The sequence below is a fragment of the Salmo salar genome, chromosome 05 (genome assembly GCF_965601325.2).
Source record: "Salmo salar chromosome 05, fSalSal1, whole genome shotgun sequence".
In the NCBI taxonomy this organism is placed as follows: domain Eukaryota; kingdom Metazoa; phylum Chordata; class Actinopteri; order Salmoniformes; family Salmonidae; genus Salmo; species Salmo salar.
Window position 1 is genome coordinate 42,339,904 of NC_138295.1, and position 15,515 is coordinate 42,355,418.

Below are 15,515 nucleotides of genomic sequence, written 5' to 3' on the forward strand. Positions count from 1 at the left end.
CCGGGCTGATTTACGAACCCTCTCCTTTAATTAAATTGTTTCAGTGACAGAGCCGGTAAAAGCTCGTAATGGATTGGCTGCTCTAATGTAATGAAATTACTCCCTTTCTGACTTTCAAAAAATAGAAAGGTAGAGGGGTGGGAGGAGTGGGAGAACAGGAGGGGGAGGGAGAAAATGCAATTAATATTTACAGAGAGTTGACAGACGGGATGGGCTGTGTGCTTTAGCCAGCCTCCTGTTCACTCTCCTTCTGTCTGTCTGTCTCTCTCTCTTTCGCTTTCTCTCTCTCTCTCTCGCTCTCTCTCTCAAACTCCCCTCCTCCCTCCCTCTTTCTCTCTCTTTCTCTCCTTCTCCTCCACTCACGGGGCAGCGTAGAGAGTGAGGTGATAGGCTGCAGCCAGACAGGCCACTTTAGCCAGCTGGTCCTTTCCTTTCCTAACCTGGCAGGCTGCAGTGAGACAGAGGTGAGAGCTGAGGTCTGAGTGTGTGCTGTGCGCTCCCTGGCGATAGCCTACTTAGCACCAGTCCACCCCAGCCAAACTCATCCCCAGCCAGCGGCACTCTTCCTGCAGCCCTCACCTCCAGCAGCCCCCTCCACCCTCCGCCTCCACGCCTGCAGACAGACCTGCCGCTGACTCCTGTCTCTAATCTCTCCTCAGGCAACTGGACAGCAACCACATCAGCTGTATCGAAGATGGAGCCTTCCGAGCCCTGCGCGATCTGGAGATACTGTGAGTCCCCCTCCTCCTCTCCTCTCCTCTCCTCTCCTCTCCTCTCTCCTCTCCTCTCCTCTCCTCTCCTCTCCTCTCCTCTCCTCTCCTCTCCTCTCCTCTCCTCTCATCTGCAGGGACATCTCCTGCTCTTCCCTCTTCTTTTCCCTTTTTTTCCCCCTCTCGCTATCTCTCTATCTTCCTGTGTTTTCTGTTGAATGTCCTCCAAGGGCAAAGTGTGTTGCATGTGAAGTCGCATAGGCGCGGCGTACCTACCTGTGCATGCTGCCAGCGGCAGCAGTGATAGTGTCATCCTCCTGATGTGTTAGTCTGTCTGTCTGCCGCGTGCCTTCTGTCTCTCCGTATCGACTGTGTGACCGCGGTTTTGCACAGGCTCATTTGTCATTCAGTGCTGCGTTGTGACATTAAGCTGCTAGCTAGTGCCTTGCAAGGTGTCTTATTTTGTTTGTCACTTTTCAAAGCATCCTCTGTCCGTGCGCTGTTGCCTGTTAAAACTATTTCTACGGTCGTCTGCTGTGGTGTAATATATGCATGTCTAGATGTTCCAAAACGTTCAGAACCTTGTCAGGGAATAGTGTAATGCACTGAAACAACTCAGTGGGAAAACTATAGGCTTAGCTTGTGTCCTCTGTCGTAGTGTAAAGCTTTTAAACTAGACTCGGTACCTGGCCTGACAGACACTGTTGCATTTGGCTGGTGAGCTGCTGCTATAGTGTAGCACGGTGTCTGAAACTCTTCCCTGAGGCTGAGGGTGTTACTGGGGGGTCTGGACCAGTTCGGTCCTGGACTGGGGAGAAAAGTACAGGGGAGAAAATTACATGCCCCTGCAGCCCCCCCCCCCCCCCCCCCCCCCCCCAGGCTGTTACGACCTGGTGCAGAGGGATTCACTGGAGGCACCTCCAGCCCTAGCACAGTGAAGATAGCCCAGTCAGCACTACTAAGAATATGATAGGACAGTACAGGACAATATTGCTGGGGGGGATAGACATTTCCCAGATACTAGCCCATCCATCAGCTCATTGGCAGGGCACTTAATGCAGTTGTCATCCCCCCCCTGTTAGAGCAGGGCTCATTTTGTGACCAAGAGAGACATACAGTCTCGCCGGGCATTACAGAAAACCTGCAAAAAAGCTGGTTGGTTTGTTAACATTACTTGAGGTTTCATATTAAGGCTATGCTCAAAGGCAGCGCAGAATATGTTTGAATGAAGGATAGTAATTCTGCCGCTGGACTGGCTGTTCATTCTAAGCGTCCTCCTCCCTCTGCCCTGCCTTGGCTCATAGAGCAGCTAGCGATGGTTTCATGACCGCAGCACAAAATGGCACGACGGAGATGAGATGGCGTTAGTCGGCGGAGCAGACCAGACATAAAAGTCAGCGTGTGTGGATTCAATTGTCATGAACAACACTGCGCCTTCCTCGTGCTCGACCACAGCCCATGACGAAGCGGACGTCAGTGGAGGATGTGAAGATGTAAATGCAAGTTGTTTAAAGGTGATAATTCGCCCATATGTCCATGCAGCTGAAACGGAGATGATAATTGGACTAAGTGCTGTAGTGGTGGGTATACACAGGTATATGGCGCATGCCCACTTTTCTTTTTCAATATGCTCACTTCTTAATCCCCACTGATGCGTAATCAAAGTAGTAACTACACTCAAAAATCAAAATGTCTTGGATTTTTCCCTGATATCAAAAGTGGTCTCCTGATGTGGTTTAAGCATTGTTGTGGACTTAGAACATACAATTTTGTTGTTTAACTTTTTTGGTGTGTGTGTGTGTGACTTTGAGAGTGAAATCCTGAAGAAGAAAAAAAATTTAACAAATCTGAAACCTGTGGATTTCTGACTCAGTTGACAGCCTAATTTATCTATTTCAATAGTAGGCCCACTATTAGCTTACTAGCACGGTATGGCTTGGGTTGGCATGACTGTGAAAGACCAAAATAGGATTTATCATTTTAGAATACATGTCACTGTTTCTCATATAATTTTTCACACAGGGCGCCATTCCTTCGCCGGACAGGCCGTTTTGGGATTTTCTTTTGGCAAAGTTTGAGTATACCCACTTCTCCAAGAACCACTACAGCACTGATTGGACTGGAGCACTAGGCATTGATTAGGTTATGCACTCTTGGTAGATTTGGCTTTTTCTTTGAGCAATTTTCTCTTTTAGAATAAATCAAAGTGTTCGATTTTATGGCAGCGTACCTACAAATGTAGGATCTTAATTTGAGCCCATTTGCTACAGCAGGAAAATAATGCTGCAGCAACAGGAAATGTGAATTATTATGTGGATTATAATTAATGGAGAAAAAAAAATTGTTGGGCAATACATTTTTCGTTAGGGCAAATCAAGTCTGACATTTCAAAGTGGAAATTACAAACTTTATAAGCCTTTTTAAACCTAAAATACACTGCAAGTGCAGGAAGATCCTCCGCAACAAAAGAGTGATCAAATTAAGATCATACATCTGTAACACATTTTCTGAATAGATACAGTAAGTTCAGCGGTATCCAGCTTTTCATATTGTCATGCTGTCCTTCTCTTATCCCTGGATTTACCGTATTACTGGCATAGCATACAAGGTGGCGCTAAAAATGCAAGAAAAGCCCAAAGGGCCTCTATTACCAGAATGCTAACAAAAGTAGTGCAAACTAATAGCAAAATTATTTAGATGCTGTTAGCTAAATGCTAACTAGCGAAAATGAACATGAACTAATTGCAAAGACAAGCAAATCCAGCTCATACAAGCATAGTTAGTAGCTACCGAATGTCATTTTCGGTGAGTGTGGACATTTACAAGCGAAAAGTGAATGAGAGAAATTGTGCAAATGAACGAAGTTGTGATGCATGCTTTTCTGAAAGAAGAGCAGCATGTGTACACGGAACAGAGGGGAGAAGAACAAAGGAGAAAAAAATGCAAGTAGGAAGCACAGGGAAAAAATGGCAGCTTGTACAGACAACTCATCCAGAGCTCTTTGACTTCTGACGGCAAACATTTAGTTGTGAATTGCATACAAGTGTAGCTTCATCACCTCATGTGCGCTGCACAACAGAGACTCGCTGATAGATATAGAACGCTATGGACTCATCAGCTCCCGCCGTCTCCCGTTGTGTTATTTACAAACAGGCACGTGACTGGCTCAACTGTTCTGGGGAACTACGGTAAGCTTCATAATGTAAAATAACCGGTGAAATGAAGAACGCAATCTGCTTTAACCCCTAACGTGTATTGCACAAGTTGACTGCAGGTTTTAACTTAAAAAGTAGCTTCAAATATTACAATTTATTGAAAAACTTCAAATAAATAGTTTTGACGCTATTGAAAAACCATCCCGTGGCTTTTTCCAAGTACTCCGGTATACAGTATATACCGTACCAGAAAGCATCTTCATATTCAGGCCTATATCTATTGCCCAGTGTAACAGTGTAGAATTGATATTACAATTGGTTCTTGTTCATGGTGCAGAATATGTCCATCTCTCCTGATAGCCAGTGTATTTCAGTGTATTTGTACTTGTGCCATCTTCTAGCCTTTGAATTGAACTCATAGATGAGATCCTTTCTCTTTCATGTGATATGATCAAAGGGTATCACTGCACTAAAACTGTGCCTTACTGGGTATTTTTTATTTATTCTTCTATTAGATCTGGCATGGGAACTATCGGTGCCTTCTAAGAGCCCGTGGTAAAGAGGGAAAAGCAAAGATAATGTATTATTGATGTAACAAAATTCTCCATGACCAACCATGTTTGTTCCACATTGTCAGACCACCATGTTTTTACAAAGTATTTTGGAGAACAACATTGTTAAAAAAAAAAAAGGAAATATGTTGGTATGTGTTTTGTCCAGGAGGGAAAAACCCCCAAAAGAAAATTGGGAATTTTACAGTATGTAAATAGAAACTGGTTGATGAAATGAATTTACACTCACAGTCAGATGGACACAATTAAAGTTGGGGTGGTCGACACGTGATGTTTCTAATCACAATGATCGTTAAACTTGTTTTAAAAAAAAGAGCATCATCTGACTTTAGATATAAACAAGTCATTTCAAAGACCTCATTCCTATTGATGCATGGGTGGCTGAGAAATCTCTCTGATCATAGAAAACAACCAATACAAAAGTCCCTGCCTATTTCTCCCGAGAAGAATTCCTTATACAATCACGTCAGCTTTGTGTTAGATGTTAAGCATTCCCCCAAGTTGCTAATGAATAAGAGCTGATTTAGTGGAGGACTAAATAGGCCTCCATAATGAGTGCAGCTCTGTGACTTCAAATGACTGAATACAGTTTAACGCCTGCCAAGCAACACAAAATAAATGATTGGGTCTTTCTGGTGATGAATTGTAATTTGGATTTAACATAAATGTGCTAATGACTGAACTAATGACTTCAAAGCTATCTCGGACATTTTCTTATATTGGGCATGCCTTGCATCTCAATGAGATGGAGAAAAGGGTTGGAGCCAGCAGAGCACACTGCATGGTGGGCCAACATACAGCTGGTTGGATGGGTGGAGGGGATGGATGGATGGGCTAATATGCCACTGATTCTTTGATGATTATTCATTGGACGGTTTCTGCTCTTAGGACATTTGATTTGAATAAATGCAGCTTTTATGTCAAGATGTCCTTGAAGATACTTGTTAAATGTAAGTTTCACCAGGCAAATGAATTGTGTAAAAAATAAAAAAAAAAAACGCATTTTATTGGATTTTCAACAATCAAAATACTAGCATTGTATTAGAACACTGGTCCAGCAAATATTACCCTCGATTAACTGGTGGTGAATATGGCTTATAATTTTTAACTGAGAGAGTAAAATTAGATTATACTTGTGAAAACTATTATGATAAAAATAGGACTTACAATATGTTAGAAATTAAACTGGCAGAAATGTTATTTGTACATTATTTTCTTGGTTATAACGTTTACATAATTTGTTAAATCTGTCCTTTAGCCGTTACAAATCTATACAGGTCTGAAATGCTCTTTGAAAAGCCAAAGAGCATTTCAGACTTGCCCGCAGGTCATCTTTGGAAACCCCTATGTTCTTACCAGAGTGGTACATGGCCATCTTCCATCTTCCCCCCTCCTGCTGCACTCTCCAGAGCAGAGGGGCCGCTGCATATTTAATGACCACTTTTTGTACAGAAAATTCTGGCTCTCAATGAACGCTACTCTCTTTTTTTGTGTGTGCCGACCTGCCGGGCTCTGTAATTTTTTATGAGGAATGGAAGTGCCGCTGAGACACTTCCATGCTAGGTATCTCAAGGTGACTTTCACCTCATCACGCATTGATAAGAAGAGGGAGGGACCAAGTTTTCACATTACCACAAACGACCTCCCTCCTCCTCCTTCTCCTTCCGCCCGGCCAAACACTGTCATTTGTCAATGTGTGCCCTCTGCATTTCCCTGACTTTTTGACAGGGACCTCCGTGTTCCAACTAGAGTGATTTAGTTACTTCATAACCATCTGAATGGGGACATAGACTCCCCTCACTTTATGTTAACGCTGATTCACCAGGCTTGTTTGATAGTGCATTATTTTCTATTACTGCTATTTTTGCTGTTATTTTATTTTGAGGTTACAGATGCCCTCTTTAATATGAGTAGACTTTAATGATGTTTCGGACCCGCTGGTGAGTGGTAAGCACCTCTCTCACACGAAAACCCAAGGCACGCCAAAATACACCAACCAGGGGGGACACCCACCCCCACCACCCCTCCACCCCTGCCTTGTTGCCTACTGCCTTTGGAGTTGACTCGGTGTCATTTATTTGAACTGTTGAAAGTGCATTGTGGGACCTGGTTGTGATTTGACTGTGGAGAACCAGACTGAATGGATGCTGTATGGTGAGAGTGTTAGTGGGTGAGGCGGAGTAGTACTGTTACGTTATATGCAGTGCGGCTCATTTGCTCCGAGCTGTGGTGATCACAAGAAACTATCGCATTTCTGTGGCTGCATTTTGGTTCCAGAGCCGTCTAGGGCGAGACGCGTGGGTGTTTGATCGAAACCTAAATGCATTGGTTCAGAAAAATATTTTTTTATATACAGGGACCGGGTCAAAAATATAATGTTTTTGCTATTCAGTGCTTTTGGTTTGGCTGGCCTTTACCTGGTATTTAAGTCAGTCAGCTGTACCTTGGCCAGGCGATCGTTGACGTTTCCAGGGAATTGATGTGACCTGACATAGACTCAGTCTCCTTGCCCCTCGGTCTGTATCCTCTCTGACCTCACTTCTATGTCATAAACACTGCTGATGATTCCTCTTGATTAATGCCTTTCTGTGGCTAGAGAGATGGCGGCCCAGTTGTAGCTCACTGAGGAGCACATAACCCAGAGAGAGAGAGATGGAGAGAGAGTGAGAGAGGGGTAGAGGGAGACAGAGAGATTGAGTATAAAGAGCGAGAAAGAGAGAGAGAGAGGGGTAGAGGGATAGAGAGAGAGAGAGCGAGAGAGAGAAGAGACTGTCAGGGGCTGAGTCTTCTGTGTGAATCAGATATTCCATGCATTTATAATCCCCAACACCAGTGTGCCTCCCAAAGGACAAATCAGTCTTTACCTCAGTGTGGTCTGATTGAAAGGTTGCCTTCAGCCAATAGAACAGTCTTTATGAGTCAGATAGCAGGCAGAGAAAGAGAGATGGAGATAGAGATGGAGAGCGAGAGAGTGAGAGAGAGAGAGAGAGGGGAAGTGAGAGGGAGAGAAGGGGGGGGTTGACGAGTGAGGGGGGGGGGGGGCTGTCATTAGCTCGCAAACAGCACTTTCAAGCACAGGAAATTGCCTTGCCACCAGACGTGGCCCCTTACGATATCTCTGGGTGGTGTGACTGCGCCAAAGCAGTGCAGTGGTGGTAGGGAGCAGAAGGAGAGAGGAGGAGAGAGAGGAACGACCCCACCGTGTCCCAGCAGAGCCAACCCAATGCACAATTAATCACTCGCTCCTGTACGCCAGGACAAAAAGGGATGGGAACAGCTTAGATTCAATCTGTCCTCATTTAAGCTGTAATGGCCTCATCAATGGCTCGGCACTCATGTCTCTCTCTCTCTGTCTGTCTGTCTGTCCGTCCTACATGTGCCTCTTGCTGCAGTATGTGACTGGCTAATACTGAGTGCCCTCCATCTACAGAACCAATAGCTGAATCCTCCTCTCTTTTTCTCATCCCCCTCTTTTGTCTTCCCTTCTCTCTCCTCCTCCGCCCTCCACCCTCCTCTATCTTCCTCCCTCCGCCCTACTCTCCGTTGCAGATTACATTTCCCAGGTCCATAAAGCATGTCTCTATTGGATAAGATAATGTCCAAATGCCCGAGCGCCTCACTGTTTCCTTTTGTCTCTCATAAGCCCTGACTTAGATACAAACCACGTGGACGGGTTTTGAGCTGCAGATCATGTTATTTCTATGTTTATCATCTGCGAGTTCAACAACATCTGATTGCGCCTTTGTGCTTTCGCTGAACCCTCCGCGCTAAGCAAAACAAAGGCAAACATTCCCATCCCTTTCGGATTGGATTCCACCACGCCGCAACAAGTGGTGGTTGAGTTATGATGGCTGTAATGAAATGAGGCCTCATCTGGAGGCACTCTGCTCATTTGTTTTGACATCAAGGCCCCCAGAACTCCAGGCTTGTTCTGTAAACTCCACCGCTGCCTCGACACTTCTCAACCCGCTGCCTCCAACACTGCTGCCGCCGTGCCGTTGGCTGTTGTGTTGGTGGTGGTGAATTCTTCCAGAGTTCCATGACAACGTGGTAGAAATGTCACTTCTCACAGGGAGGGAAAGCATCTGAGACAATTATGGGACTCTGGAAGAGGAGAGCCCCCCCCCCCCCCCCCCCACACACACACACACACACACACACACACACACACACACACACACACACACACACACACACACACACACACACACACACAGACGGGAACATGCAGATTGCCTGGTTCAAACACTCAAGGCTTCTTTAAAGCAGACCCTCTACACACACGCACACAAACACACACTCTCACGGTGTCTTTAGGGAGGCTTAGTGAGATGATGAAGATGAAGAAGGAACCAGACTCTTAAATCAGCCCCCTCCCCCCCCTCCCCACACACACCCATTGTGAGGGAGAAATGGCCAGGAGCAGAACCCGTGGGAAACTTCACCTCTCGCCCCCTCAGATATTACAATGTGCCACTCTAATGTGCCCGCCGAGAGAGCAGTCAAAGAGGTTGGGGGAAAATCTCCTCACCTACCTCCTGAAATACACTCTCTGTCACATTCACACACACACACACACACACACACACACACACACACACAGCCACACATGCGCTCGCACACACACACACATACACACACACACCATGGCAGAGCAGTGTGCTGCTGATGATGACACCGTCATGTCGCAGTGCGTGTCTCTCAGGCCCCTGATTTCAAGCCTCTGTGAGTTTCTGTAACTGAGTCAGCTCCACTGAGCCGTATGCACTCCTCCTGTCCATCCCAGCCCTACCCTCCCTCCCACTGCTCCGCTCCAGCCCTGTCTTACCCACCAGCCACTGCAGCCCCAGCCCCCCTCTCTGCGTCCTTTTTTAAAAAGTGAAGTATCCAGGGGCCCTTTCCAAAAAGCCTTAATGAGGGTCTGGAGAGAGGCAGAGAGCACTCGAGACCCCAAAGTAGGCCTTTTTGCAACTGTGGGAAAGCTTTCTTAGCATCGCAGAGAGCGAAGAAAGAAATTGTACTAGAAAAATATCTGAGAACCCGTACATCGGACAGAGCCTGTCTCTGTTTTAAGAAGTAATGGGGTCGGTTAGTAGCAGAATAATCCTATTGACCAGGACATCGATAGAGCTCTGAAGAAAATCATAAAGTAACATTGTTCCACTACACAACAAGTTATAATTCAGGATACTCTATTGATCCCATTAAAGCCTAGAGGCGACATAATAGAGACACATAGACGCCATTGTCTTCCTGGAGCATTGTATTAACTCAGCTAACATTCCCTGCTTTCATTAAGAATCATTAGTTCAGTAGTGGTTCAATCAGGAAATAAATAACTCAGGCTAATTCATGCTGTGCAGGTTCAAGGCGGGGAAAATAACGAAACGTTAAAGAAAAGGGGGAGGGAGATGGGGGAGGGAGAGGGTGTCAGTAGAACATGGCTGTTAGTGGAGGGGAGAAGGATGGAGAGGTATCAGGAAGAGCGGCGGTCCCCAACGGTTGCAGCCGGAAAGAGCGAGAGGAGGACGGAGTGGGGAGGAAAAAGAGAGAGCGAGGCGGAGAAGGACGACGGGGATAGAGGGGGAGAGAGAGGGAGAGAGAGAGAGCAGGGAGAAAGAGGGATTGACGGCTGGGGCAGTGATCAGACTCCGCAGGCCCTATAGACAACATGCGATAGCATCAACCTCATGAGCTGCTGGTAAAGACTCAGCTCCATCACTGCCTCCCTGGCTGGGGACACAGAGAGGGAGGCCCTATACAGCACTACATTACACTACACAACAGATTACATGTCCCCCCTGTGACAGACAGACATGCCTGAGAGGCTAATGTCAGCTCCAACAGATTTCGGAATTCATCATATTTTGCCATCAGGTCATTTTCTAATGTTCCAATATTAGATTTGCAGGTTAGTGGATTTAACTAGGCAGACAAAGACCTTGAAAGAGCTGTTATGCGTAATTGAGATACTGCCTCCCTTGTAGTCGACATACTGGAGAAGTTCTGTCATGTCTGTGTGATTACTGTAATCAGGACAAATTGCACAGGGCCCCCAGTAAATGGGATCAATTGCGAATCGTATGGCTAAATGCCCTCTAGGACCGGACAGTGTTAAAGTACGACCATGTTGAAATACGGATGTAGCTGAACACGTTGGACGCTAACTCCTTAGTGGTTCCTGGTTCCTCGTTATCACGACAGCCAACTCCTTGGAAAATCTCTCTCTGGCCGGGGGGGGGGGGGGGGGGAGATAAGTGAGTGTCCTTCCTGGGCAGAGGCCATTTTCCCCTGTTGATGGTTCAATATTACAGGGTTTTACCAGGGCGTTGCTCCCTTAGTCCCAGCCAGACCCATCCCCGACCCATGCTCTCTCTTTTCTCTCTTTTTTTCTTTCCTCTCTCTTTCTCCCTCTCTCATTCCCTTTTTCTCTCTCCCACTCTCTCTCTCTCGCTCATTCCCCGCCCTCTCTCTCCTTCCTTCCCTCCTTCCCTCCACTGTGGCAAAAACCCAGCAATAGTTCTGAGCCGGATGAGCCTCAGAGCCACAGTGGCCTTGACAAGTGGGATGGAGTTACTCTCCTCACTAGAAGTGCCAATTTGGTCAGCACTGACAAGGGTGATTCCGCCCCGTATATAATTTAATTGTGGAATAACAATCATTTTCCATGCCATTTTGTTGCCTTTTCCCCCCTCGTTCTTAATAAAGTGTTCCCCCTGCTGATTGCTTCCAAAATAAATATGAAAACATCATTTAAAATTCCACAAGTATTTTATTTTAGGGGATTTTTTTTCCTTCACTTTTTTTCGTGCAACCCTAGTTGAGCTTTGCTGTTGCCTTGATGGGGATTTTCCACTGGTCGAATTAGAAATCTGAACACAGATATGTTGAACCACGCTGTGTTGTAGTCATATCCGTCTTCCTCCTCTCTCCTTTATGGGTTTGAATCAGCCTGTTACAGTGAGAGTTAATACATGGCAGGTCCAACAGCGTTATCAACATGGCGTCACCCCAGTGGCCGCCGCCTGGTGCTCCCACCACTTTCCTTAAAACATGCGTGAACTGTAAACACCAGCAGGTCAGTCTTTGCTCTTGTCCACTCCACTCTGAGGATCTGCTGCGATCGGCGTTCTCTCTAGTCCTGCTAAACCCCTTATTACCAGTAATAGTACAGTCAGACGCTGTAAAACAAGCCTCCTGCTCCGCCCTTACCGTCGTCTCGCCGACAGGATTCAGCGCTTTCTGTTTCTAGCTACCGAGCCGATCCGGAACCATTATAGTCCCAAGTTTAGAAACAACAGGTGCATATTTACACTTCCCAGGGAGGTGGTGCAGAGGGGATGGGTGGAGGTGGAGGGGGTTATCTAGTGACGGAGGGGTGGGATGGCTAGATTACAAGATTAAGTCTGCTAAGTAGTACTATTCACAGTTACTGTTGCTGGATGGAGAGAAAGGGAATTACTGCTGCCTCCCTCTTTCCCTCCCTCCGCATGCTGCTGCTGATAATATCATCGTTGTGCTAAAGCTTATTACACGCTGTTGTGGACACGCCAGCACCAGCAGCATCATATGGCCCACAACACAAGCAGACAGGCAGGCAAGGGATGAGGTATGGATGAACAGTATGCTGTGAACAACAGGCGTCATCCACTACTCTGACAAGCATCTTTGTGTTGTTCAAGCAAACCTGTTGCACCTGGGTGTATTCAATAGGAACCAAATGGGCAGGGACCTACCTGAATGTGTCCAGTAGAAACACTTGTTTGCTAATGAATACACCCCTTCTGGGTGAGTGAGAAGGGTACCACTGCTTCTGCTACTTAGCTACAGTGCATTTGGAAAGTATTCAGACCCCTTCACTATTTCCACATTTTGTTATGTTTACAGCTTTATTCTAAAATTGATTACATTTTAGAATACAATTTTCAAAGCAAAAACGTTTTTTTAGATTTTTTTGCAAATTTATAAAATAAAAAAATACTGAAATAGCACATTTACATAAGTATTCAGACCCTTTACTCAATCCTTTTTTGAAGCACGTTTGACAGCGATTGCAGCCTCGAGTCTTCTTGGGTATGACGCTACAAGCTTGGCACACCTGTATTTGGGGAGTTTCTCCCATTCTTCTCTGCAGATCCTCTTAAGCTCTGTCAGGTTGGATGGGGAGGGTCGCGGCACAGCTATTTTCAGGTCTCTCCAGAGATGTACGTTCAGGTTCAAGTCCAGGCTCTGGCTGGGCCACTCAAGGACATTCAGAGACTTCTCCTCGAAGCCACTCCTGCGTTGTCTTGGCTGTGTGCTTAGGGTCGTTGTCCTGTTGGAAAGTGAACCTTCACCCCACTCTGAGTTCCTGAGCGCTCTGGAGCAGGTTTTCATCAAGGATCTCTCTGTACTTAGCTCCGTTCATCTTTCCCTTGATCCTGACTAGTCTCCCAGTCCCTGCCACTGAAAAACATCCCCACAGCATGATGCTGTTACCACCATGCTTCACCGTAGGGATGGTGCCAGGTTACCTTCACATATGACGCTTGGCATCAGAGCAGAGAATCTTGTCTTTAGGTGCTTTTTGGCAAACTCCAAGCGGGCTGTCATGTGCCTTTTACTGAGGAGTGGCTTCTGTCTGGCCACTCTACCATAAAGGCCTGATTGGTGGAGTTCTGCAGAGATGGTTGTCCTTCTGGAAGGTTCTCCCATCTCCACAGAGGAACTCTGGAGCTCTGTCAGAGTGACCAGATACTTGGTCATCTCCCTGACCAAGGCCCTTCTCCCCCGATTACTCAGTTTGGCTGGGCGGACAGCTCTAGGAAGAGTCTTGGTGGTTCCAAACACACCTTCAATGCTGCAGAATTTTTTTGGTAGCCTTCCCCAGATCTGTGCCTCGACAAAATCCTGTCTTGGAGCTCTTCAGACAATTCCTTTGACCTCATGGCTTGGTTTTTGCTCTGGCATGCACTATCAACTGCGGGACCTTATATAGACAGGTGTGTACCTTTCCAAATCATGTCCAATCAATTGAATTTACCACAGGTGGACTCCAATCAAGTTGTAGAAACATCTCAAGGATGATCAATGGAAACAGGTTGCATCTGAGCTCAATTTCAACTCTCATAGCAAAGGCTGTGAATACATTTATTTGTAATAAATTTGAACAATTTTCAAAAAACCTGTTTTCGCTTTGTCATTATGGGGTGTTGTGTGCAGATTGATGAGGAAAACAATTCATTTAATCCATTTTAGAATAAGGCCGTAACGTAAACAAATTGCAGAAAAGGGAATGGGTCTGAATACTTTCCAAATGCTCTGTATATCACCTCTGGATACACTGAGATAGATACAGTAGACATTTGTGTTGTCTTTTTGTTCATTTCTTTAGATCTGTGTGTTACTTTCTTACTCCTATGCCTTTTTCTTTACTTGTGAAACCCGATGACTGTCTTTGTGGATTGTGGCTATTGTTTCTAAATGTACTGTCGGTCTCTCTCGTCTTCTCTTGCAGCACCCTCAACAACAACAACATCACCCTCATCCCTCTGTCCAGCTTCAACCACATGCCCAAGCTGCGGACTCTGTGAGTATATGACGAGGATACCATTGGCTGTGTCCCAAATGCTACCTTATTCCCTATACAGTGCACAACTTTCGACCAGAGCCCTATGGCCATGGTCGAAACTAGTGCACTGCGTAGTGAATAGGGTGCCATTTGGGATGCAGCCATTGTGAAATACCGACCAAGTAGCTGAGTGGAAACAGGATCCATCTCAGAACATTATTATTCCATAATGAGTGGTCATCTCTCCGTTGTTTCATGCTTATAATCGTTCGAGCCCCATTACCTCAACAAGGCACAACTTCTTTAAGTTCACGAGTTCTGACTCCCTATAAAAACCCTGGGTCAAAGACATTGTTGAGTTCAAACCCTGGATCAACCCTGGGGCAACTCTGATGAGTGATTGGGCGGGTGGGGGGGAGGGGCATCTCCGGTCGCCATGGCGATGGCATGCCAGCTCACTAGGGTTGTTTTCCTAGAAACCCCTGGGGGGTCTGAGGGCGCAGACCTTGTATTTGTCTCTGTCCCCTGAGATCTGTGTTGTGCATGACTTTGTCACTGTACCCATTTCACTCACATTATCTCCCCAACCACAATCAATACAAATAATTACATAGTGCTCTACCTTGCCGGGATGTTTCTCTTCTGCGGCTGACCTTGGTTATTAAACAGTGGGCTCTGGGATACTTTGGTTATTATTACCATGTGGTGTGAGTGTTCCACTGCTGCACGATCCAAGGGGAGCATAAATAGTAAGGGGGTGTCCGCAGCAGGCGGGCAGACAGACAGACATACAGACAGCCTTTGACGCTCGGGACCCATCTCAGACCCGCAGTGTTTGTGACCCTGTGACCCTGCGGTGTCCTCCCCTCCAGACCCCAGCCTCCAGACTCCAGCCTCCCCAGTAATCATCTCTTTTCCTGCCTGCTGTCTGTGCTCCTCGGGGGCCTGAGGTCTGGAGCTTAGAGCTGTCCGCTCTGCTACAAGCCCCATGGCTCAGCAGTCTCCCCATCCCTATCCCCTCGCCTCCTCCTCGCCTCCTCAGAATTGAATTTGCTGACGCTGGGATGGCCGGCCTTCTGCTCCCTGGCCAGTATTGAATTATCTGAGCCGAGGCTCCCCCTGCTTCCCCCTACCCCACCCGCCCCTACGTCCCTGACTCCCAGTTCCTTTGTACTGTATTTTCTGGCTCTAATATCCCTGAGATCTCTGTATTGAATTTGCTGCTTGTAAAAACAACTTATTAAATCAAATGTTTAGAGATGTCTGTAATCCATTTAGCAGGGATGGGGGGGAGGGATGGAAAGGTGGGTGGCTCCAGGTTTCTGATGAAATAGCTTAGCTAACCTCCCCTCTGCCCTCTCTCTCTCTCCCTCGCTCTGTTTCTCGCTCTCTCTCTCTCTTTCCGTTCCTCTCCCCCACTCTCTTTTTACCAGCTTTGTCCAGCAGCCATTCAATTAGATCAAATGATATCACCCCCATGGTGAGTTACCGTTCAATAACGGGACAAATAGAGAGCGAGGGCTCCTAC

General features: G+C 46.4%; 1 protein-coding gene across 1 annotated transcript in view; it reads left to right on the forward strand.

The window, feature by feature from the left end:
• Nucleotides 1–15,515, forward strand: part of LOC106604933 (slit homolog 2 protein) — a 197,614-nt gene that overhangs the window by 127,844 nt on the left and 54,255 nt on the right. The window contains 2 exon segments of the mRNA XM_082974923.1: nt 660–731; nt 13,934–14,005. Coding sequence (XP_082831049.1) covers nt 660–731; nt 13,934–14,005 — 144 coding nt within the window.